We start from the raw sequence: 23,407 nt of genomic DNA on the forward strand, positions 1-23,407 counted from the left end.
AGAGGGGGAGACACAGAATCCAAAGCAGGCTCCAGGCTCTGAGCTGTCGGTACAGAGCCTAACGTGGGGCTCAAACTCACAAGCCGTGAGATCATGACCTGAGCCGAAATCGGATGCTCAACTGACTGAGCCACCCAGGCTCCCCAAGTACCTGACTTTTTAAAAAAAATTTTTTTTTTCAACATTTATTTATTTTTGGGACAGAGAGAGACAGAGCATGAACGGGGGAGGGGCAGAGACAGAGGGAGACACAGAATCGGAAACAGGCTCCAGGCTCTGAGCCATCAGCCCAGAGCCTGACGCGGGGCTCGAACTCACGGACCACGAGATCGTGACCTGGCTGAAGTCGGACGCTTAACCGACTGCGCCACCCAGGCGCCCCATTACCTGACTTTTTAAATGAGCATTTTCCGGTGGGGTGATTAATGGTTCTTATAACAAAGTCTAGACATTACAGAAATACATAGATAGTGAGATGAAGGTCCCTCATAATTCCACCCCAGTGATGGTCACACGTGTTGTATATGTTTACACACACACACAAATATAAGTATTGTTACACATTAATCTACCCATGGTGTTTCCGGTAAAATAGACTCCTCTTACCCACAGTGTCTGCACCTAAAATTGGTAAATTTTAGGCAGCTTTCCATGCTGGCGGTAGGCATCCCTGCCGCCCTTTCTAAAAGCCACGTGGTTTGCCCGTGTGTGTCTGAGCATGATTTATCTTCCTATCCTTTATAGATGAATGCATCTTTTTTTTTCTTTTTTCCAATTATGAGAGATGTTGCAGTGAATACATTTATATACAGTTCTTGGCATACTTGCCCAGTTTTCTGAGATGGAATCCTGGTTGATTTTCTGCACAGTTTAATGGCTTTACATACACTTCCAAGTTACCATTCAGAAAATGTGGGCAAATTTACACTCCCACCAACGATGTTTGAGCCTGCCTGTTTCCTCACACCTTAGCCAATACTAGGTATTAATCGTATTTTTAACTTTAGGAAATCTGATATGCAGAAGCGATTCATCCAGCAAGTATGTACGTCATTAACTTACAATTCTAAAAATATGAATGAGACTGCTACGGAGGGTCTATGTGTTTTAGGTTCCTGTGTGTTACGTATTCCTGCTGAGTTGCCAATTGGTTCGCTTGGGTTATTTGTGAATGTTCTGTTAATTTATTATTTAAAAAAAATTTTTAACATTTATTTATTTTTGAGAGAGGGAGGGGGAGAGAGAGAGAGAGCGCGCTAAGAAGGGGAAGAGAGAGAGGGAGACACAGAACCTGAAGCAGGTTCCAGGCACCAAGATGTCAGCACAGAGCCCGATGTGGGGCTTGAACCTACAAACCGTGAGATTATGACCTGAGCGCTCAACGAACACAGCCACCCAGGCACCTCTGTTCTGCTAATTTATAAGAGCCTTTTATATTTAAGAATACTGACTCTGTCATGTTACAGGGTTGTCTTCGCTATTTTAATGTCTCCCTTTCCTTGGCCAGACTTGTCTGCTTTATGCAGTCAAGTCTGACCACGTATTTTTCTTCATAGTTGCTGTCCTTGGAGTTGTGCTAAGAAAAGAATGCTGAGATTATGACAATATCCCTGTGCTAGCGATCGACTTAATTGTGCTTCTGCTGTGGCGTCCACTCTGTCACAGTGGGTGGGACGTCCTGACGGGTTTTCGGTTGCCATAGACGCAGCGCCCAGCTTCAGGAGTCGGGGCTGCTGTAGGGCACGTGACAAGGGACACCGCCCGTCCTGGTCTGGGAGGGCCCTGTTTGTTCCTTCACCCTTGCTCTGCGGGGTCTGTGGCGGTAGGACGATGGGCACACGCAGAGGGACAGGCCGGCCTCGCAGCTCCTCCCAGACCCCTGCGGACCATCTTTCCTGCCGCCCTGCACCTGGGGCCGACTGGTTGGGCACCTTCTCAGGGACAGGCCCTTCTGAGTCTGAGGATACCCTCCCTTAGCCCCGGGGTCCCCTTCACTGCTCTCTCTCCACCTTCACCCTTGCTCCCCGACCACATGGACTGTTGTAGTTCAAGTTCCTCTGTTTAAATGACTGGCTGGACCCAGGCTGGCACCGTTGCCTCCTGTGTTCTCCCAGGCTTTGTGGTGCTGATATCCTTGATATTTACATCTTGAACCCATCCTGGGTGGCATGTGTTAAAGCTCTGACTTCGTGCTTTCCCAGGGAGCTCGTGCACTGTCCCCAAACCTCCCATGTGGCTCTGCATTGACCGTCTGTCGTGTGCACCACACATCACGACTCTCAGGATTTCTGGGCACCCCACTCCGTTCCGCTGAGGTTCTGTCTGTTCCTGAGCCACAAGTCTAGAGCCGGGAGCTTCATAACACACCGCTTGCCAGACCCCCTCTCATGTCTGTGTTCCGAGAGGACATCTCAACAACCACCATCCACTCCCTTTCTCCCCAACATAGATGATCTCGGTCCACAACAACGTTTAAAGATAGCAATACAAAGACCGACGTCCTGGAAAACTAAAAATTCTAACTTCCCAGGAGCAGAAAGGAATAAATAAAGGTGCGTGACGGTTGGGGATTATCCCCAAGAACCTGCTGTATGAAACCCGACGTGTTGTGCACCTTCCCAAGCCACGGCTCTTGCACCCAAAACACACATGACGACTACTTATTTTAATTTGCAGAATTAACGTCCCAAATGCAGCTTCAAACCAGGAAATGATGCACCGAGACTGGTTTGGAACAACAGGAGCAGCCCCCTCCGCTCTGCAGAGAACGGGACAGGGCAAAGCGGCAGAAGCCCCATCGTGGAATCGCACGTGGGAGCCTCACTCTCACCCTCACCCTCCTCCAGAGGCCTGTTATCGTCCTTCTCTCCTCCTTCACTGGTTACTCAGAAGACGTGGGGTCTTTCCCTCCCGGCCAGGGCTAACCGGCCCTCCCCGCGCTCTTGACCTCAGGCTGCCACCTATGGGGGGTGGACCCTGGGCATATATATCCTGCGGGTTCTGTTTCTCTGGGGAATCCCGATGGGTCCATAGGCCGTGAGGTTATGTTTCTTCAAAGTTCATCCTGTTAGACAACAGTAAGGTTTGGACACTCATTTTTCAGGCTCAATTAGACTTTCATTTTTTGGTGGGAGTATAAGGGAAAAAACCACATCACCTCTAAGTTAATATTTAAATGTGTTCATTTTATTTGGCACTCCTTGAATAAAGAGATTCTTCTTTATAGAAAATAGTGATTCTATTTTATTTTTCCTCCTAGTGGCGGGGTGAGTGGATGTCCCCTCAGGCGGTCTTGGCTTCTCAGTTCCGGCTCCATTTCCCCTTGTGGTGTTTGGCTCCTTTGAACAAACGCCTGTGCTTCTGCAGTCTTTGCTTGAGAGTGTTGTCTGTTTGGAAAGAGGAGATTTTCTTGAGAAATCCTCTGTGTTCCTAGGAAGCTGGTTTCACACCCTCCTGTGGTTCGCTCACACAGGTGTGTACTGGGCCGAGCCCTGGGCTGAGAGACTGAGGGGCACCTGACCTACCACAAGAGACTTCCTCGAGGTCGTCCCAGGTGTGGCCCTCCCCCAGGTCCAGGGCGGTGGGAATGTGTGTGGGCATCTCAGTCTGCCCCCGGCACCCCCGTGGGGCAGGTGCTCTGAGCACCCCACTTAAGAGAACAAAGAAGCTGAGGCTTAGGATGTGCTGTCCCCTGCCCTGGGTCACCCCAAGTCGACACAGCTTTTTGGGAGTCAGTTGGGGATCTGAACCCAGATCAGGCCGACTCCAAATCCTGCACTCTGAGCCGCTGCCCAGCCCGTGGCAGGGAGCCTGACCCTATGTGCACTGAGTGTGCACATAGATGAGCCACTCAGTGAGGGGGACTGTCCTCAGTTTCCCAAAGGAGCCATGAGAGGAGAGAGTCCGGGTGGGGGGAATGGGCTTGCAGGGATGCAGAGGACAGCAGGGGGCAAGCCGGAGCCCCGAGAGGTCAGGGCGAACTCGGAGGCACTGTTTGCAGGAGGGAGAGGGGGAAGGTGTGGGTTTGGGTGAGGGTGGCAGTGGGCCAGGTGGGGAGAGCCCTGGCAGGATCTTGGGGAGCCCAGGCCAGGATGCAGAGAGGGGAGGAGCTGTGGGGAGGCGGTCGCGGAGGTAGGACCAGGTGGGGGCCAGGCCGCACCCTTTAATGCCTCACTGCCACGGCCTTCTGCCTCCAAACCCGGTGAGGGCTCCTCTGGGCACTACTGGGCTGGGCTGGGGGTGTCCCCTCCCCTCGGGGGCACCCCCTGTGGACGCAGTCCTGTGATGTCAGGTTCTGGGAGGTCAAGGACCTCGGTCCCTCCCGTGCACGCACTGTTGGGCCCCCAGCCCTGGCACCAGAGGAGTGCCCGCCGCCCATCCCCCAGACAGGCAGGCCCAGGGCCAACGTGCAGGAGCCACAGCAGGTGGAAAGGTCCTGCCTCAGACACTGGAGCCATAGGGACGTTCCTGTTCTCACGACAGAACTCTCAGGGCCCGGGGACTGGGGATTTGGCAAAATCTCCCTGACATCTGACTAAAGCAGCAGAAAGTGGCTGGATGTCAGTACCGGTCGGTAAGTTTGTGGCAGGCGGGGCAACCGCTCACCCCCCTTTCAACCCCCGACTGCACTGGGCTGTCCCACTGGGAGGAAGTGCAGACCGTGGGGCCTGCGATTTCAGGGTCCCAGGGCTGGCTCTGGCCCCGCACAGTCAGAGTGGCTCCTGGCTGCTTGGTGGCCAGTCACACAATGCAAGGTCTCTAGTGACCCATCTGTGGTTCCACCCTGCTGGGCATTTAAACAAAGGACAAAATAGCAGGCTGGCCGCAAGAGGATGACGGGGGTGGGGGGGGAAGGGGGGGTGGGGGGGTTTGAAGGAGCGGCTGACCACAAGACGCCGGACCCAGAAGTGTCCCAGCAGGCTGGAGCGGAGGGCGATCTAACCTTCCCCTGGAATGTGGGTGCCTCGAGGGCAGGGGTCCGTGTCCACGGTGCTCAGTCCCCAGAACTGGGAAGGGTGTGGGCCCGTGGTAGGTGTCCAGTGAGCACTGATGGAGGCGAATGAAGGTGGCCAGGTGTAAGTGTTTGGTCCTGCACTTGGCTCTATGAGGACCCAACTAATGGGGCTGCACCGAGGCCCGTTTACAAGCCCCCGGAAGTCTTAGCTAACACTAGCTTGAAATGTGGGCGTGATGCGCCCCCAAACCCGGCGGTCTCAGGGTGCGTGGACCAGTGTGTGGTAGAAAGAACGCAGGAAGTGCTGATTCGAACCGTCTACGGGACTACAGAGTCTACCTGGGAGAGGCTGGGAGGCCAGGAGGAGGACTGGCCTGGAGAAGAGGCTCAGGAGTGTTCTGGAAAGTTCCAGGAAGAAGCATGGGGCCGGGGCAGAAGCCACCAGGGGAAATTCGTGGACCAACTTCAGCGATTAGGAAGTTGTCTGAAAGGGCAGGGGTGGGAGGAGCAGGAGGGCGGAGGGCGGGGGCGCTCAAAGGTGTGGGACTCCCCGGGTGGGAGGCTTGGGGACCTTGTGGGCCTGGTCCTGTGGTATGTGGTGGTGGGCCCACAGGTCCCAGGGACAGCTGAGAAGGGAGGGGACACCCACACGTGGCCCAGGACTCGTGGAATTTGGACTCAGTGGGCCAGGAGTCCCGCACTGACAACACAAGAAACCCGTGGAGGTCCCTGCCAGTCTGCCCAGGGACTGAGTCACCTGCCCCTCCAGAGAGCTGTCCCCTGGAGCAGACGGTTTACTTCTCTCCACGGCGGGGGCAGGAGCAGCCATCCTCCACACTTATCTGTCACCAAGATGGCCCCAAGTTCCGTTTACCTAAAGCTCTTCGAAGGCTGTCAATGATTTTTTCCAGAACTGATTGGCTTTTAATCTGATAAAGTGTCTCTTTCTCCTCTTCTGTGGGAAAAATTAAGCACAATGATCAAGATTTAACACACAACTGTGGCCTAATTCCAAACTCCTGTTTTTCCTTTCAACCAGGCTGTCTGGAGCTCAGCTGGGGCTCTGGGCCTGTCCCCTGCACTGCCTCCTCAGGGCCCGTGGCCCCGTGGTTTGTGGCCCTGCATGGACCTTTCATTCCCTCCCGTCAGCTCAGAAAGGGGCCGGGATGGTCAACACACACACTCCGTCTGTTGGTCAACCAGCTCACAATGGGGCTGCATGTGCCGCTTTCCTTTACCATCCCCCATGCCGTGCAATGTCTCTTAGCAGGTGACAGGTGTCATCACGAAGTCAAACATAAGACTGTGCTACAGAAGATCAGCCATTGGGAAGAGGAGAAATTCCACCGGCAGTCCCACCATGGCGCTTAGTGGGAGAGAAGGGCTCCAGCCCAGGAAGGAGAGCCCGTCAGTTTCCAAGAGGTGCCCTGCCGCGGCGGCCAGAATTTCACATTAGAGATTCATTCCTTGGAGCCTACTTTAAACCCTCTTTGCCGCGCTGTCCCCAGGTGTGGCGTAGGAGGACGACGTTGTAGTGTCTATACTTTTTTGTCTCTGGGGCAGTCGGTGGTGGAGCTCAGCGTAGCCCTAAGCAATGAGTCCTCAACACGTGGGGTTACTTGACTGCCCTGCTGAGAGCCCGCCCATGTGCCCGCCGGGGGCGGGGGCTGGAGCTCCGGGAAATGCCCGCCTGTGGCCACAGGCCCAGGATGCACACCTGCTCCCAGAGGGGCCTGTGTGTTGCGTGGGCTCGGAGAGAAGGGACGCCGGGGGGTGCCCAGCTACGCTGAGCCGCAGGGGCCCCAAAAGTTTCCTGGGAGCGGGTATCGGACCATCTTTGATCTGCACGGTCATTTCTAGTGGCTCAGCCTAAGACCCTAGTCCTCAGGGAGGTGTTCTGATAGGACACTGTCACGCATGCTCCTGGAGGGGCCACCCCATTGTGGCAGGGCCCCACTGAGGCTCATGGAGACCACCTGCCATGTGTCCCACTGTGGGAGTTACAAGGCATGTCCCCATCTTCCCGCATGGGACCCTCCACCTGCTCCCCGCTGAGACAGCAGGGTGAAGGAGACCACAACCGCAGGCCAGCTGGGGCAGGTGGGGCAGAACCCGGGCTGTCCCAGGTCCCCCTCCTTTTCCAGCTCCTTGCGTCCCAGTGATGCCCCTGGGCAGAGGGGTTGGGGGCACAGCGACCTTGCGTAGCCCATCTATGCAGGTGCTGTTGCTGTGATTTGAAAGGAGACTTTCAGAGTCCCCACTCTCTCTGGCTTCCCAGCATGAGTGGTGGGGCTCCCCTCTCGCCCACCGTCACCCCCACTCCCAGCCTTCCCTGCTGGGGGCCCTGGTGCCCCTATGCTTCCCTCTCCTTCATTCCCTCTGTCCCATTGGTTGCCAACATCTTAAGAAACTTTCATACAGGGAGGAAGAGAAATCAGATGGATTCTGATGTTTGTAACATGTGGGTATTCTAAGTGGGGACCCAGAGCAGGAGCCCTGCCTGGGCCCGAGGGTGCTGTGGCTCCCGGGCGGGCAGGTGGCCCTTCGTCTTGCTCCTGGGCCATGGGGTGGACTCTGGGCGTGCAGCCAAAGGGCCCCCGAGGCTGGTTCGTTTCCTGGGAGGCGTGGTAGCTGCAAATTTTCAAACCACCTGCCAAGTGTGGCTGGTGGACCTGAGAGTCAGCCCCACCTGACCTGGGCTCCGGCCCAGCCCTCTGCCCAAAGGGCCGGAGCTCCACCATTAGAGATCCATTCCTTTGAAAGATTCCCCTTGCCAAACTTTGCCTGCTCAAACACTAATAAGCGGCAACAGAACAGCCCCCTGACATGTTGGGGCCAATGGCAGCCATCCTAGGCCGTCGTGGGACACACCACTGACCTGACAATCAGACTCAGAATGACCCCGTGTGTTCCTTATTCCCCGGGGAGGAGACAACTGAAGTACCTAAGTGTCCCAGTGAGGTCGTTGGTTGAAAGGGGAAAAGTGAAGAGGAGGGCCCCAAGGAAAGGAGGGCACACGCACGGAAAAGGACGTTAAGGCAGTTGATGTTATCCCAGAGCTGATGACAGATTTCAGGAGGTGGGCACGGCCCAGGACAGGCAGCCTGAGCCCGAACAGGCCGCCGCCTCCACCTGGTCCACCTCCACTGTCGTGCGCTGGGACAGGGGCTGCCTAACCTTCCGGGTCAGCTTTCCCAGATCAAGCAGATGGCTCAGGCCTGAGGACAGAGGAGCTCGAGGTGAGGCGGTAAGGGTCAGGTGGGAGGTCACCGGGGAGGAAGGGTCACTTTATCCTGCCTCAGGCTGCATTTCTGTTAGCATTTTCTCGTGGCTGGAAGGTCTGCATTTCATGGAATTTAAAAAAAAAAATTTTTTTTTCCAACGTTTTATTTATTTTTGGGACAGAGAGAGACAGAGCATGAATGGGCAAGGGGCAGAGAGAGAGGGAGACACAGAATCGGAAACAGGCTCCAGGCTCTGAGCCATCAGCCCAGAGCCCGACGCGGGGCTCGAACCCACGGACCGCGAGATCGTGACCTGGCTGAAGTCGGACGCTTAACCGACTGCGCCACCCAGGCGCCCCACATGGAATTTAAAAAAACAAAAACGCTACATGGGAATTCTGGCGGCCTCTTGCTAGCGTGAGCCCCCCACTCAACCCAAACCTCTGCACGAAGTCACACGGGAGCCACCTGAGGCTCCTGGAAAGAGATCACACGCAGGAGGCTGTGGAGGTGTGGATTTCATGCGTCTGTGTTTGTTGCCTTCCTGGCTTCGACCCGGGTGTCAGCCCAGTGCGCTGCGACGCAGTGGCAAGGGCCCCGGAACTCTGATAGAAACTCCATGTTTCTGGCCTCAGGGAGAGGAACCCCTGGGAGCAGAGCGTGCATGAGGGGGCTCGGGAAGGGAGAACGCCGGAAAGACGGCTTTCCTGATTCGGGGTGTGAAACCCCACCCGTCTCAGCCTCCCCCTTGAGCTGGTGGATACACGGGACCCTCAAACCAGCAGAGAAGAGACAGACTCAAACCACCACTCCCAAATGGCAAGATCAAGTACACTGTGGAAGCCTAACCAGGTGGGATGGCTTGCTAAAATAAGAACATTAATGTTCTCCAGAGGGTTCAATCGAAAACAGCCTAATACTTACAATGCCAGGAATAAACACACCATAATTCAATGTATAGAGAATCAGAAAAATATCACCAAATTTCAAGGGAAAATGTAATTGACAATACCAGCTTCTAGATGACTCAGATGTAGAATTATAGGCAAAGACTTTAAAGCAGCTATTATAAACATGCTCCATGAGGTATAGAAAAGCACTAGAAGTGAGTGAAAAGATATTCTCTGAGAATAGCAAGGAAATAACTATGGTAAAGAATCGAAGGAGAATTACAGAGCTAAGATATACAACACCTGAAATGAAAATTTTACTGATGGGCTCAACAGTAGACAGAGATACTGTGGAGGAGCGAGAGAGAGAAGTTATACAAATGGAAATGCAAAGGAAAATATGTAAAAAATGAAAAGAGTCTCAAAGACCCACGGGACAACATCACAAGGTATAATGCATGTGTGTAATTTGAGTCCTGGAAGAATAAGAGAAAAATTTTGGAGCAGAAAAAATATTTAAAGAAAAATATCCAAATAGTCATATAGATATTTAAATTTTTTAATTTTTTTTAACGTTTATTTATTTTGGGGACAGAGAGAGACAGAGCATGAACAGGGGAGGGGCAGAGAGAGAGGGAGACACAGAATCGGAAATAGGCTCCAGACTCTGAGCTATCAGCCCAGAGCCCGACGCAGGGCTCGAACTCATGGACCGCGAGATCGTGACCTGAGCTGAAGTTGGACACTTAACCCACTGAGCCACCCAGGCGCCCCTAAATTTTTTAATTTATCAGAAACTTTTCCAAAAGATGCAAAGTAATGGTTTTACTGGTGAATTCTATCAAACATACAAGGAAGAAATGATACCCACCTTACTCAAACTTTTACAGGAAATAAGAGGCATTACTGCCTGACTCATTAAATGGGGTTAGCTTAACTTTAACCAGAATTTGACAGTAATGTTACAAAAAAATAAATGAAAAAATTACAAACCAATATTTCTTATGAACATAGATGCAAAACCCTTAGCGATATGTGGACATAGGTGAAAAATACTGAGCAAAAATTTGCAAGTTAAGTAGCACAAAACTGAAAAGGATAATACGTCATGACCAAGTGGGTCTTATCCCAGGAATGCAAGGTTGGTTTAGCATCTAAAAATCAATGTAATTCACTGTTGTAACATAATAAAGAAAAAGAAGTGTCCAATCATTTAAATACATGCAGAAAAAGCGTTGGACAAAAGCCATAATAAAACCCCTCAGCAAAATAAGAAGTGAGAAACTTTCTCAGGCAGATGAAGTGCATTTACGAGAAACCTACAGCCAACTTCATTCTTAATGAGAAAGGACTGAACTGCTTCCTACTGAGGCCTGGAAGGTGAAGGCGCTCCCTTTCTCCACTTCTATTTAAGACCTTACTCCTATAGTATCGGTGTGAGTCAGGGGTCCAAGACAGTTTCTAGTTCATTTCCGCGTGGCCCCCAGCAGAAGCCGGTCATCACATACACACCTCCACCTGCCCCCAGAGCAAGCGCTTGCTCTGGTCACCTGTCCCGCTCCCTGTCCCAGGTGAGCCCTGTGGAAAAGAGCTGAAGAACAGAATTAAGATCCTGAGTCTGGGGCCCAGCTACGCAAAACTGACCTACAGCCCACACTTGGCCTTTAAGAATTAGTAAAACATTGGCTGATTTCTTCTTAGCCACTTGCATGGTGGCCACCTGTCTTTCCCATGCTCCGTCAAAGCTGACACGGACCTGTGTCCCGTCCCTCCATGGCGATGCTCATCCCTTGTGGGAATTCAGCCCACCAGGTCGCCTTTTGACTTCGGCTCTCTGCTGGGCTCAAGAGAAGTCGTGGTTTTGTTGGTTATTTGCCTTTTTGTCATTGTTAGGGTGCGAACAATGTTCTTGGCAGCTTTCTTCCTAAATAGAAAAGTCCTAATGTGTGCTTATTCTATACTTTGAGGTTGTTCTGTTACGTGCTATTTTTAGTGTGTGTGTCTCCTCACGTTCAGCAGGTGAACCGGAGGCTCACCTCTGGGAGGGCAGTGGGCTAAGAACATCACGTGCAGCCCGGTGGAGGGTATGTTCCTTTGCTTCTACCAAGCGTCTCAGCAGTGTCAATGCCAGAGCATAAAACTATGTTTCTCAGCCTGATGTGCGGAAAGGACTGATTCAAACCATAACCCCCCATGAGCCTGTGTTTATAAATTTTCAGGCAATGTCAATAGGCAGTTGACTAACTGGAGGAAGATATATATTAGTGACATACATCGCAGACAAAAGACTAATATCCTTAACATATAAAGAATTCTTAAAAACTAAGATATAGGGGCACCTGGGTGGCTCAGTTGGTTAGGGTCCAACTTCGACTCAGGTCATGATCTCACAGTTTGTGAGTTTGAGCCCCGTGTTGGGCTTTGTGCTGACAGTGTGGAACCTGCTTGGGATTCTCTCTCTCCCTCTCTCTCTGCCCCTCCTCTGCTCTTTCTCTCTCAAAAATAAATAAACAGTTAAAAAATTAAGGTATAGAAAAATGAGAAAAAGGTATGAACAGATCACAAAAATACATTAAAATGACCCATAAACAGGGGCACCTGGGCTCAGTTGGTTAAGCATTGGACTTTGGCTCAGGTCACGATCTCGTGGTCTGGGGTTTAAGCCCCACATCAGACCCTGTGTTAACAACTCAAAGCCTGGAGCCTGCTTTGGATTCTGTGTCTCCCTCTTTCTCTGTTCCTCCCCTACTCACGCTGTCTCTCTCTCTCTCAAAAATAAATAAATATTTTTTAAAAATGACCCATAAACATTTGAGAAGCTGTTCCAACTCATTTATCTGATCGTCAAAGTTGTAAAAGTAGGAAGACTTACTGTCACCAAGGCTGCAGGGGAACAGGCCCTCACACACACCGCCGGTGGGAGCACAAACGGGCACAGCCTCCTGTGGGTTATTGGTGGTTCAAATGTGACCACATACACACTCCTGATTTCACTCAGCAGACCATGTGTAGACGTCTACCCTGAAGATGCACATCCAACAACATGAAAAGACATGTGTGAAGCGTACCCACTGCAGCACTGTTGGAGAAGTGTTGGAAACAACCTGAAAGCCCACGGGCAGGAGAGCGGTTGGATAAGCTGTACTCTGTCCACACGATGCAGATCTAGACAAGTGTAAAAACCAGGAGCGAGGAAGCTTCTGTAAACAGACGTGGAATAATTTATAGCACAGATTGTTAGGTTAAGAGAGGGAAGCGCCAGATATCCATACTGTGCTACCTTTCACGCACAGAAAAAGAGTTATAAGAAAATACACACGATCAGACCTCAGTGAAGTGGCTTAAAACATTTAAGAAGACATACGATATAAAACAGTAAACTGAGTAATCTTGTACCAGAAAAGGGTCATATACATGTACCTGCTCATTTGTGCCCAAGGAAGCATGGGAAGGATAAGGCAGGATGATGAGGCTGGTCCCTCTGGGACGTGAGGCAGCGGGTGGACAGAAGCAGGGTGGCACCAATGTTAGGGGCACAGCGGAAGTGGAATTCTTAGATGCAAGACTTTTTGTGTTAGAATCATGGCTATATACTTCAAAAGAAGGAAGTGACATCAACCACAATGAAAAGGGACCCAAAGCAGAATAGTACAAGTCAGTAACTAGGAGGGCGGGAAGAAAAGAGCCTGACGAGGAAGTTGGAAGGAAGTACCTGACGACATATTCTAAGGCTTAACATGAAAGGCGGTATACAAATCTTGCCTGCTAGTTAGTAAATCTGTTTTTCGCAGGGTGGGGCTACACCAGCAATTCTTGGGCTACCTCTGTGTTTTCTGGGACTGAGCAAATGCGTGGACTCTGGTGGGGCAGGATGCCCAGGATTCTCACAGACAAAAGGAAGGAGGTAGGATGAGCCTCATGGGCAGGTCTGGGACCAGTGGAATGAGTCTGAATTCAGGATGCCCAACATCTGAGCAGATAGGTGTGGAAACACAGATATGTGCCCACACACATCTGTCTTGGCTCTGTCCACCGGGGGGGCCTGGAAACAACACCCCACCAGAGCAGCAAACACATCCAACCCTGACTTTGGCTTCTAACTACCCCTCTCCAGCATGGGGGAGCAGGGTTCTGTGCAGACCTGGCTGCTCCCAGGGCTGGGGCAGGGAAATTGTGCAAAAGCAATGCTTTTTGCCAATGCAAAAGCAATTTCCAAATAAGAAAACCAAAGAAACAAAATGCACAATAGTAGTGGTTTGTAACCCATTGAATAAAGTAAAGACCAGTATGTTACACGGATCTAAACATAATGGAATCAACAAGTAGATAAAGTCCTTTTAAGAAAGTACAGCTCTTCGGGGCGCCTGGGTGGCGCAGTCGGTTAAGCGTCCGACTTCAGCCAGGTCACGATCTCGCGGTCCGTGAGTTCGAGCCCTGCGTCAGGCTTTGGGCTGATGGCTCAGAGCCTGGAGCCTGTTTCCGATTCTGTGTCTCCCTCTCTCTCTGCCCCTCCCCCGTTCATGCTCTGTCTCTCTCTGTCCCAAAAATAAATAAACATTGAAAAAAAAAAAAAAGAAAGTACAGCTCTTCCTTGCAAATGTAGAAGGAATGGTAGAACTAGAAAATCACCTTTTGGCAAATACTATAGTCATAATTCTTGCAGTTAAGAGGTGATGGATGCTGGGGCGCCTGGGGGGCTCAGTCGGTTCAATGGCTGCCTCTTGATTTTGGCTCATGTCATGATCTCATGTTTCATGGGATTGAGCCCCATGTTGGGCTCTGCTCTGAGGATGGAACCTGTTTGGGATTCTCTCTCTCTCTCCCTCCCCCGTCCACACACATACATGCATGAGTGTGTGCTCTCTCTCAAAATAAATAAACAATTTTTAAAAAGGAACAATGGATGCTAAATTAGTGGTGAAAATATGGTGAAAAGCAGGGTATTTTTACAGTCTGAAAGTATCTCCCCCCAAAATACTAATTGTTTACACATGGAAAAAAAAATCAAGTTGATTATGGAGACACCGGGTATACAGTACCTTGAATAAGTGATCAAAGTGAACACCCCCCACTCCGGGTAATGAGATAGTCTACATCATGCACATCCTCATGGGACGCACGAAGGAAGACATAGCATCACTTCTTTAACATTCTTGCCCCGAAGGCAACCTGAATCTAGTCGTGGGGAGAATTCAGACAAACCCAAATTGAAAGAGATTGTATTAAGTAGCTGGCCAGTACTCCCCAAAGTCATGAAAGACAGAGACCGGGTAACCCCCCAGGCGGGAACGACAGATGTGACGTCACCGGTAGCTGCCATGAGGAATCTGAATGGATCCTGGAGCCAAAAAATGGCATTGGGAAGATAATTGACAAAATTTGGACCAGGTCTGTAGGTTACCAGGCAGGACTGCATCAGCGTGGACTTCCTGGTTTTAGTAATTGTACTCGAGTTATGTAAGACGCTACCACTGGGGAAAGCTGGGTGGGAGGAACACGGGAAAGTCTACCACTTTCCTAGGTTGTGGGTCTAAACTGGTTTCACAATGGAGCCGTTTTAGATGTTGCATCCTGCGCGTTTCACCCATCCCGTCGCTTTCCTGTTACCAGACACATGAGCCTCGCTCCCGCACACGCCATGGCAGCACCTGCCTCCCTGTACAAGTCGCCAGAGACAGTCCGCCCGTCTGCACCAGTTTGCAAACAGAGATTTTTATTGAGGTGGACCATCATTAAGTTTGCTGAGAACGTGGCGCTCCGTGCGCTCAGCGGTTTGGGTCTTGTCCCCTGGGTGGGTAGTGAGGGCGCCTTAGGTCCAGGGTGGTGGGGGTGGGTGGGGGGAGACAGCTATGGTGTCTCCCCCCACCCCAAAGAGGATGGTGCTCCTCCAGGGATGGCTGGCTCAGAGACTCTTCTGCACCCAGTGGAAATGTCCCTCCCAGGCTGACCAGCGGGTCCGGGACCACGCCTTCTTGCCCCCTCAGTCAGTCCTGCCTGGGGCTGGCTCCCAATCTACCTCCAGCCTGCCACCTGATACGGGCAGTCCCTGAGCCGAGCCGTGCCTCAGTTTCTCCATCGGAACAGCACTTTCAAGCTAAGGGGGGCACAGACAACTTCTGCCGCACGAAGCTGTTGCTGACACAAGGAGGAGGCCTTTATGTTAAACGGTGGCATTTGCCTGGAACCCGGGGAAGGCTGGGGTGCGTCCCAGCAGCAGAGGGGCGGTGTGGGGAGGGTGGGGTGCTCTGCTGAGCTCTCAGGCGAGTTTCAGGGTGCAGCCCGGGATGGGCACAGGGGTGGCCTGCAGCGTCGTCTGCAGCTCTCCGTGCATGCACCATGGGTCTGGGAATTGCACGGTCCCTCTGAGGGTGGGCCTGGGCCCCAGGACCCTGGAGGGCTGGTGGCTTCTCTGATGCCCCCACCCCAGACTCAGTCCCTTCCCCCTGGCTCTCATTCTCACTGGCTCAGGTTTTCCTGTCCATTCTTATTTCCTCCTGCTTCTCCAGTGAGCCTGATGGGTGTGATGCAGGGAGAGTGTGTCCCTGAAGCCGCTCCGGGTCACGGTGGTCCTTCAGTGGAGACACACCCATCCTTCAGTATAGACCCTTCCTTAACTTCTCCTATCTGCAGCCCCCCCGCAACAAAGGCTTCTGGCTGTATTCATGCCCATTAGGCACTTTGAGTCAGTCAGTGGGTGGGACAACCCCAGAGGGGCTAGAAATGTTCCTTGCCATGAAAATCCTACTCTCGTTCTATCCTTCCAAACACCAGAGACTGGCTCCCTGGGGAAGAGTCTCTGTGGAATGGACTGAAATGTAGGTTCCAGGGCCCGGCCTGCAGATATGCTCAGCTCCCCTCCACTGTGCCTGGTACACAGGACCTGGTCCCTCCTCTAGGGCCCGCCACAACCCTTCACGGGCCAGGCATCCCGCGAGCTACATGGGCACCTTTCTTTTGCGTCATCTTTAGGGTGAGGAAAAGATCTGTCACCCCGTGGGGGGCTAGCTCCTCAGCCTCAGAGCCTGAACATGGAGTTAATTTCAGCAACTTTGGCCGTTGGAGGGACACTTTCTCTCACTCCGGGGAACCTCCCTGGTGGCGGGGCGACACTGGCTCTCCCTGCCCAACCCCTGACCCCCAGGGAGGGGCAGGTACCCAGCTGACGTGTGGGAGGGGCGGGCAGTGTGGCGGCCCTTCCTCCCGGCTAGTGGCCACCTGCCTGCCGGGACCTTCCTGCCAGGCTCTGCTTCTCCAGGGTCAGGACCACGGGCAGGGGTGGTGGGCAGGCGGTTCCTCGACGGAGACGGGAAATCAGCCCCACTGGGGTGAAGCAGCCTCAATCTCTCTCCAGCCACGCTTTCATCCTCCGTGACGGGGACGTCCCCGTGTACATCTGCCTGGCTCCTCTGTCCTCCCCACCACCTTCTCCTAAGGCAGGGGCATTACCGGGTTGCATTTACCATCAAAGAAAGGCCTTTTTTCTTTCCCAGAAGAGAATTTCTTTTTATGATGCTTCTTATTAATATCCATCTTATAATCCGTTTGAGTATAGGTTTCTTTGATGAAGACCATGAAAAAATAAGGAAAAGATTTTTTGGTTACATACACGTGAACATTTGGGTCCACACTGTATCTTACGGAACGCTAACAGTTGTCAAGGTCTGCTGAGAACGTGCCCTGGAAAGTTGACATGTACCGGAGTCAGGCATCATCTGACCGCCTTGAACCCAGCAGTTTGGGCCCCAGCAGATGCTGGGTGGTGTTCGTCCCAGGAACCGGAATTCACATCTGGGCGCACAATTGCAAGAAAGTGCTGAACTTCCCGGCTGCTGAATGCAGTTCACGCACTGCTTGTGGATTTCTGCTCCTGGCCTCCCCTTAGCAACTGTCAGCCAAGTACTGGGCCTTGGTTCTCAGCGAGCTGTTTCACTGATCAACACGCACCCCGGACACCACGGAACCGCCCTTTGGAAAAGCGCCTTCTCTCCCACGTTCACTACTAGCCATGTGGCCTCGGGCAGGTTCTTCAGACCTTTGTTCTGTCCTGCGTGCAATGGGGTCAATGTCACTGCCCGCGCTCTCAGAACGCTTAGGTACGTGTCAGTGAGCAGGTGGTCGCAAGTCCCCGTTTCCATGTGTCCCCCCTGTTCCCGCAGTGGCTAAGCCGCCTTTGCATCCTAAGCACAAGAGCCTGCTTATGTGTGCACCCCGAGACCACCCCAAAATAAGAGGAACTTGTCTCCACCAGCCTCGGCTTGGCCGCCTCAATCTCGGGAAGGTTACAGAGAAGGTTCCGGACACCTGTTTCTTGCACACCGCCATTTGCTTTTGCCCCAGAAGTAAGCTGGCCTTAAAGAATGTAAACTGGTAGGATTGTGTCTTCACAACCACAGACCTCTAGGAGTACACGCCATCACAGGTGTAAAAAATGTATACTTGCTTTTTTTCTTCATAATCATTGTTGATTTTGGTAGTGGTCTTTGTGTCATAAGCAATGATGAATTACTTGGATCCAATATCTCTTGGACTAGAATTTCATCTTGGGAAAAGCACATAAGGACACGTCAGAACCAGTGGAGCAGGACAGGTACCCTCTTGTTCTACCGGGACCGAAGGCAGTCTGTGAAGCGGGACTAGAAACTGGAACTCAAGGGGCACCGTGGAGACGGACGGGGGTGGGCTCTCTAAAGAGCCCTGTCTGGGGTGGGAGACCACTGCCCCCCTCAGCAACTCCTGAAAACCTGAGGGCGTCCAGATGCCCTGGACAATAAACTTTGTTCCCCAAAGACACGAGGCTAGAAAGCCTGGCCCAGGTGCCGTCCCACCTCTACTCTCTGCCCCTCTGTCCTTCTGTCCCCTCTGAGACTTTCCCCAAGCCGTCCCCTTGGAGGCACACGGTCTTTCCCGATTTCTGCAGAACGCAGCATTGTTTTCTCTCTCCCTCTACGTCTCCCTGACAGCTCCTAGGAAGCTTCTAACGTAAGTGCACTGGGTTTTGCATCAGAGAGATGGGACCCACATCCTGGGTTCGCTCTCACTGGATCACAACCCAGGCAGCTTCCACTTGGACCCTCAGTTTTCTCCTCTGTAAAATGGGTCTGTCTCATCTCATCAGGCATGTTATGAGGGTCACATAAAGCCGTGTATGTGGAAAGCCCTTAGTACAGTCGGGGACTGAGATGGAGGCCTCCCTCAGGGCTCCCCTAAGCTGTCTGTCCCCCTGCATGCACCTCCCCCCAGCTGTCCTGGGCCAGCACCTCCCCCAGGGTCCCTGCCCCCAGCCACCTCTTTTCCACCCTGAGCTCTCCCTGCCCCACCCACCTGAGTCTCTGCCACAGGCACGTGGCGGTGGCCTGGCGGATGCCCTGCTACAGGGAGCTCTGAATGGGCAGCCCCTGCTGTTCTCACGCGGTGGCCTCACTTATTTCCAGAGACGCGGATGTCTTACTCTCTCGCCCCCATCCGGGGGAAGTATGGGGTGGGTGGAGAGGGAGCCTCAGCTCCCCTTCTGGGCTTAGTTGATCAGAAATCCCAGTGACTCATCCTTTCTGACTTTCTCCACCGTGGCCAGGACTTTGGGGGGTCGGCCCACGGGATGGAGGGGGTGCTGGTGTCAGGACTATCATCCTGCGGGGCCCGGGACGGTCAGAGCCCCCAGGAAACTTGGGAGCGTTTGTCTCCACCACTCGTGGACCTGCTGGTGCCCCGTTCTTGCTGGAAAGTTCACCTGACGAGGCCTCGCCCTTCCAGGTCTGGCTAAGCTCACACCTGTGTGGGGCCACAGGCGTGTGATTGTAGCTTCAAACCAAATCGCATGTCTCCACCTTGTGTGACGAGCCACCCCTCCAAATACAGACCAGACATTTCATACAAGGAGTTTCCTTACCAAATAGTGCAGCCACGTTGTCATCAAAATTTTTTAAATTTGGTGGCAGTGCTGTATGTGGACCTAGAAAAGAAATAGAAAAGTTAACAATTTAATAATTCATTGAATTTGCACTGATCTCTCTCTCTGCGGCGCCCACCAGCCCGCTGCAGGGGGGAGAGGCTTGCAAGGGGTTCCCAGGACTGGGTTCTCATCCGGAAAGTGGCGGGCAAGGCGGCCGTGTGGTAGAGGGACGTGCCCTGTGCTCTGAGTCCTGCCGCGTGGGGCAGTGCTCGCTGGCACCGTCCCTCGGAAGGGAACACGCGTCCTGGCACCTAGGATGACTGCCCTTGCACGTGCTCCGCGGACAGCCAACCAAGAGGGACGCGCACGTCCTTTCTGAAGGGCCCCAGAGGCTGGTGCCTCTGGGAGCTTAGGGACGTGATTTGGGGAACGGTGGGGGTTCTGTGGCCGGGAGGGATCCCAGAGAGACTGGCCACCCGCTCTCTCCCCTTCAGAAGCAGAGTGATTCCAGGTGGTCTGTTTACAGGGAAGGCACGGGGTCTCAGGGGTGAGCCGGCCGGGCCAGACGGCAGACTTCCGTGGGATCCCTGGACGCCCGACCCCCAGCCTCCCCGGCCTCGCTGGGGGCCCGGCAGTGCATGGAGTGAGGGTTTCCGCAAGGCGGCACCAGCCGGGGGCTCCCTACTACTCCTTTTGCTCAGAGCTGGGTGTCCTCGTCCATTTCCTCGACTCAGGGTCAAGGTCAGCCTCCCCTCCCGCCCCCGGGGAGGGGAGAGGGCACGCCCGGGACCCGCTGGGCAGCGCCACCTTGCCCGGCTGCACAGAGCTCGCAGGCGTCTGCAGACTCTCGTTCCAACAGTAAACCAGTGACGACGCTGATTTTCAAATGGTTTTAATGACGGACAATCTGCATACCAATGGCCTCATCTGCACGCGGGGCTTAGAACAATGCGGAAATCTCTGCAAGGAGGTCTGCACGGAGATGACAATCGCTTCCCAGTGTGCTGACCTCCCGGCAACGAGGCAAACAAAAGTACAGTTCGCCGAGGATGAGGCATTAATGAGTCATTAAGAATGGGCACAGCTGCGTCGAGTGAGCACTTTGTCAAAAATACTCTTTTCATTCTGTGTCTGTCCCGTGATTATAATGGGAGTATTGTGCCAGTCAGGCAGCAAGCGTGTGCAGAAAAATATTTATGCTCTAGAATACCCGCACGGTTTTCAAAGTGCATTGTCAACGGTGGCGGCTGTGGCGTGTTTCGCCTGTTGTCACCTCCGACTGACAGTCTCTTGGCTTCAAACCGCCGGGCGCCGGAGTTACCAGGATCCCTGACTACTCCTCCATATTTGCACAGTGCTCATCCTGGACACCGGGAAGGGCTCGCTGCTGACCTCTGCGGCTGTGCTCTGGTTAATTTGGGGAAAACAAGGCAAACCAGGCCCATGGCTGCCGTTCCCGTCTCTCCTGGTGGTCAGGGCGACTCATGTTGGCCAACAGCACCAGTGCCCTCGGAGGCGGTAAGCCCCCGGGGGGGGGGGGGACTTCAACCATCCCCGTTTTGACTGCAAACTTTCTAATAGATGAAGTTCTCATTTCCAGTTTCTCCCTTAACTCAAGCAAGACTCGGAGGGCAAAGCCTCCTCCGATGGGAATAGAAACTGCCTGAGCCGGCCGGAGCCCACACGTGATGGACCCCATGACAATGATGCACATGACCCTTCCTGTCCATCCGCCTGTGCCCTGGCCTCTGTCCCACATCTCTGCAGATGAACCTGGAAGGGTCTTTGCATTTGGAGACAGTCTTGGGGACGCCAGTCCGCGCTGTCTTCTGGCTGTCGGCCTCACCGAAGTGAACTCCTTTCTCGTGTCACCACCACTGTCTCCACCTTTGGATTTTGTCAGCGGCCGGAGCTGGTCTGCTTGGGACCCCCGGAGACGGGTACTCCCGCGCCCCTGCGCCCCAGTCGCAAGCCCATAAGGAAACCCACTGTTTCCTTTCAGAAAATGATTTAGGGACTGCCCTCAACTGGCCTTTCAAGCCAGGAAGACCATGACGGTCACCTAAGGGTGTCCCTGTCCGGACAGGAGACCAGGTCGGGGAGGGGCGGGCTGGCTTAGGGCTGGAGGAGTGCTCTGTCCCTGGGCGCTGGGAGCACCTCCCGAGGGCACTGGCACGTGACAGTCTGAGCAGGAAGGAGCAGCCTGGAGGGACGCGCCCTCCCATGGGGGACACATGGCCCCACCTGTTACAGCCCCGTCCGCACCCACGGCGTCGCAAAGGACACTGTCCTTGGGAAGCGCCTCAGAGCTCAGTTTGCTGAAGAAAAGGAAGTTGGGGATGTTCAGTCCTTTCAGGACCACCTGACTTCTGGCCCGACTGCGGCCAGCTGGCCCGTTTCCCCCCACCCCCCCCCCCACCCCGGACATGTGGGCATGGCAAGGGCGGGAGGGGACACAGAACCGGCTCGGGCAGCACCCATCGTCCTGCTCTCAGAGAAGCCCCCCAAACCCTGTGGGTGAGCCTTCAGGGTCCACTCGGCCATCCTTGGGAGCTGGGGCTGGGGGACCATCTCGGTCCCGTTCCTTCCATCTGTGGTGACCTGTGCGGCAGGTGTAAGAGTGGCCGGGTGGCCTGAGAATAGAGCTTCCTGGCAGGAAGTCGGGTGGGGGGGTCACAGAGCACCCCCTCCCTGCCATCCTTTGCTGGGGAGTCACAGAGTCCCATCCCGTCCCGGACGGCCTGTCCCCGCTCGGATCCTCCACAAGGAAGGGGCCAGCACGGGAGGGCCGGGGCCAGAGGCACACGGGGGCCGTCCTGGGTGTGATCGGCACCCTCCCTGACAAGGGCATTCGGGGACCACGGTGGATCAGGTGCAGCCGGGATGAGCTGCTGTGCAGGCTTCCGTTAATTTTGTCCGGGTCTTCACGACACCGGCGTGTAAGGGACAACCGCCTCACGTTAGCAAGAAAAGGTTTACGTGAAGCGGTAAGACCATTTGGACAGGACTACAAGGTCCCGGGGACAGCAGCAGTGTGTGTGTGCAGGAAGTGCAGGGTGGCGGACGGGGTGGGGGTGGCAGGGTCTCTGTGCTGCCCCTCGACTTTCGGGAGGTTAGAAATTGTCTTTGTTTCCTTAGTTTAGGGGGAGAGGGAGAGAGAGAGAGAGAGAGAGCAAGCATGTGCATGAGCAGGGGAGAGAGGCAGAGAGGGGAAACAGAGAAAACCCCCACCAGGCTCCATACTCAGCACGGAGGCCAATGCGGGGCTGGATCCCATGACCCTGGGGTCAAGACCTGGGCCCAAATCAAGAGTCGGCCGCTCAACCGACTGAACCACCAGGCGCCCTAGAAATCATCTGTGATAAAAAGTGAAAATACATCGCATACGTTCCTTCCCCATGGGGTTCTGGAGTTTGAAAAGGACTTTCAAGGTAGAAAAGTGTTCAACTCGCTTCACTCTCTCCCAGAAATGGATGGGAAACTGGGGAGGTGGGGAGGGGCCTGACTCAGCCCCAGGGAGACGTGCGTTTCCCACCCGCCCAATAGCCACCCACCTGTGACTGTACCTGAAGTCGTGTTGATGGGCTGGGGCTCCGTGTGGCACCAGCAGGACAGCAGCAGGACAAACAGGGTCACTCCTCTGTCTCCTGCCATGTTCCCTCCGGCTGAAGGAGGAAGACCATGCCCTGAAGACCTTGGTCTCCAGGATACCCTGGAATGTCCAGGGTCCTGTGACATCACAGCAGGAAGTGAGTGGGGTCCTGCACCCTCGTGCTGGGAGGGCCATGTCTGGGGAGCTGTGATGTCATGGCGGGAAGGGCGCGGGGTCCTACCCCGTGTTCCGGGGAGGTTAGTGTCCAGCATCCTGTGACGTCATGGCAGGAAGTGCACAGGGTCCTGCCCCTTATGCAGGGAGCGTGGTGTCCGGGGTCCTGTGATGTCACGCAGGAAGTGAGTGGCGTACCGCCCCATGTGCGGGGAGGGCCGTGTCCGGGGACATGTGACGTCACGGCGGGAAGTGAGCTAGGCCCTCCTGTGTACAGAGAGGGTGGTGTCCATGGACCTGTGACGCTACGGCGGGAAGTGAACCAGATCCTGCCACGTGTGCGGGGAAGGGAGTGTCATGCTCAGGGTCTATGCCCTGGGAAGGCGTGGGAGATTGGCTGGGCCTTGGGGAGCCCATCTACCTACACCTGTTTTGGGCTCCGCTTCCTTCTTCAGTCCTGCATATCCTTCATCTGTGTCCACCTCGCCCCTGGATGCCTGTTAGGAACGCATTCTCTGCGCCCAGCTCTGATCCCCTGAATTAGAATCTGAATCTGCCCCAGATCCCGGGGAGATACCTGTGCACAAGAAATTTGGGAAGCCCTGGGCTGCAGCGGTGGTCACTCTGGCCCTTGTAGGTGGAAGAAAGTATTCCTTGACTCTTTTGTGGTTCCTGGCTGTGTCT

The 23,407-nt window shown here is 53.9% G+C and overlaps 1 protein-coding gene and 1 long non-coding RNA gene across 7 annotated transcripts; one reads left to right on the forward strand and one right to left on the reverse strand.

Moving 5' to 3' along the window:
• Positions 1-277: 277 nt before the first annotated feature.
• Positions 278-3,225, forward strand: LOC123384963. Its single transcript, XR_006596831.1, has 2 exons — positions 278-2,552; positions 2,677-3,225. It is a non-coding gene; the product is annotated as an uncharacterized LOC123384963 (long non-coding RNA).
• On the reverse strand, positions 3,165-22,902 carry LOC109499197 (sperm acrosome-associated protein 7-like). 6 transcript variants are annotated; one of them, XM_045055915.1, is made up of 6 exons: positions 22,512-22,900; positions 18,955-19,017; positions 17,509-17,607; positions 16,529-16,624; positions 5,829-5,906; positions 3,165-3,386 (listed from the first exon to the last, which is right to left on the reverse strand). In XM_045055915.1, the coding sequence occupies exons 1-6, from the start codon at positions 22,819-22,821 to the stop codon at positions 3,301-3,303; spliced, it is 732 nt and encodes a 243-aa protein (XP_044911850.1). In that variant the 5' UTR covers positions 22,822-22,900; the 3' UTR covers positions 3,165-3,300. The 6 variants fall into 6 exon arrangements, with proteins under 6 accessions (XP_044911850.1, XP_019685161.3, XP_019685171.3 ...); XM_019829602.3 differs by having other exon boundaries at positions 5,829-5,909; positions 22,512-22,890; XM_019829612.3 differs by having other exon boundaries at positions 5,829-5,909; positions 22,524-22,880.
• Between the last annotated feature and the right edge of the window lie 505 nt (positions 22,903-23,407).

Source organism: Felis catus, chromosome A1 (assembly GCF_018350175.1).
Source record: "Felis catus isolate Fca126 chromosome A1, F.catus_Fca126_mat1.0, whole genome shotgun sequence".
Lineage (NCBI taxonomy): Eukaryota > Metazoa > Chordata > Mammalia > Carnivora > Felidae > Felis > Felis catus.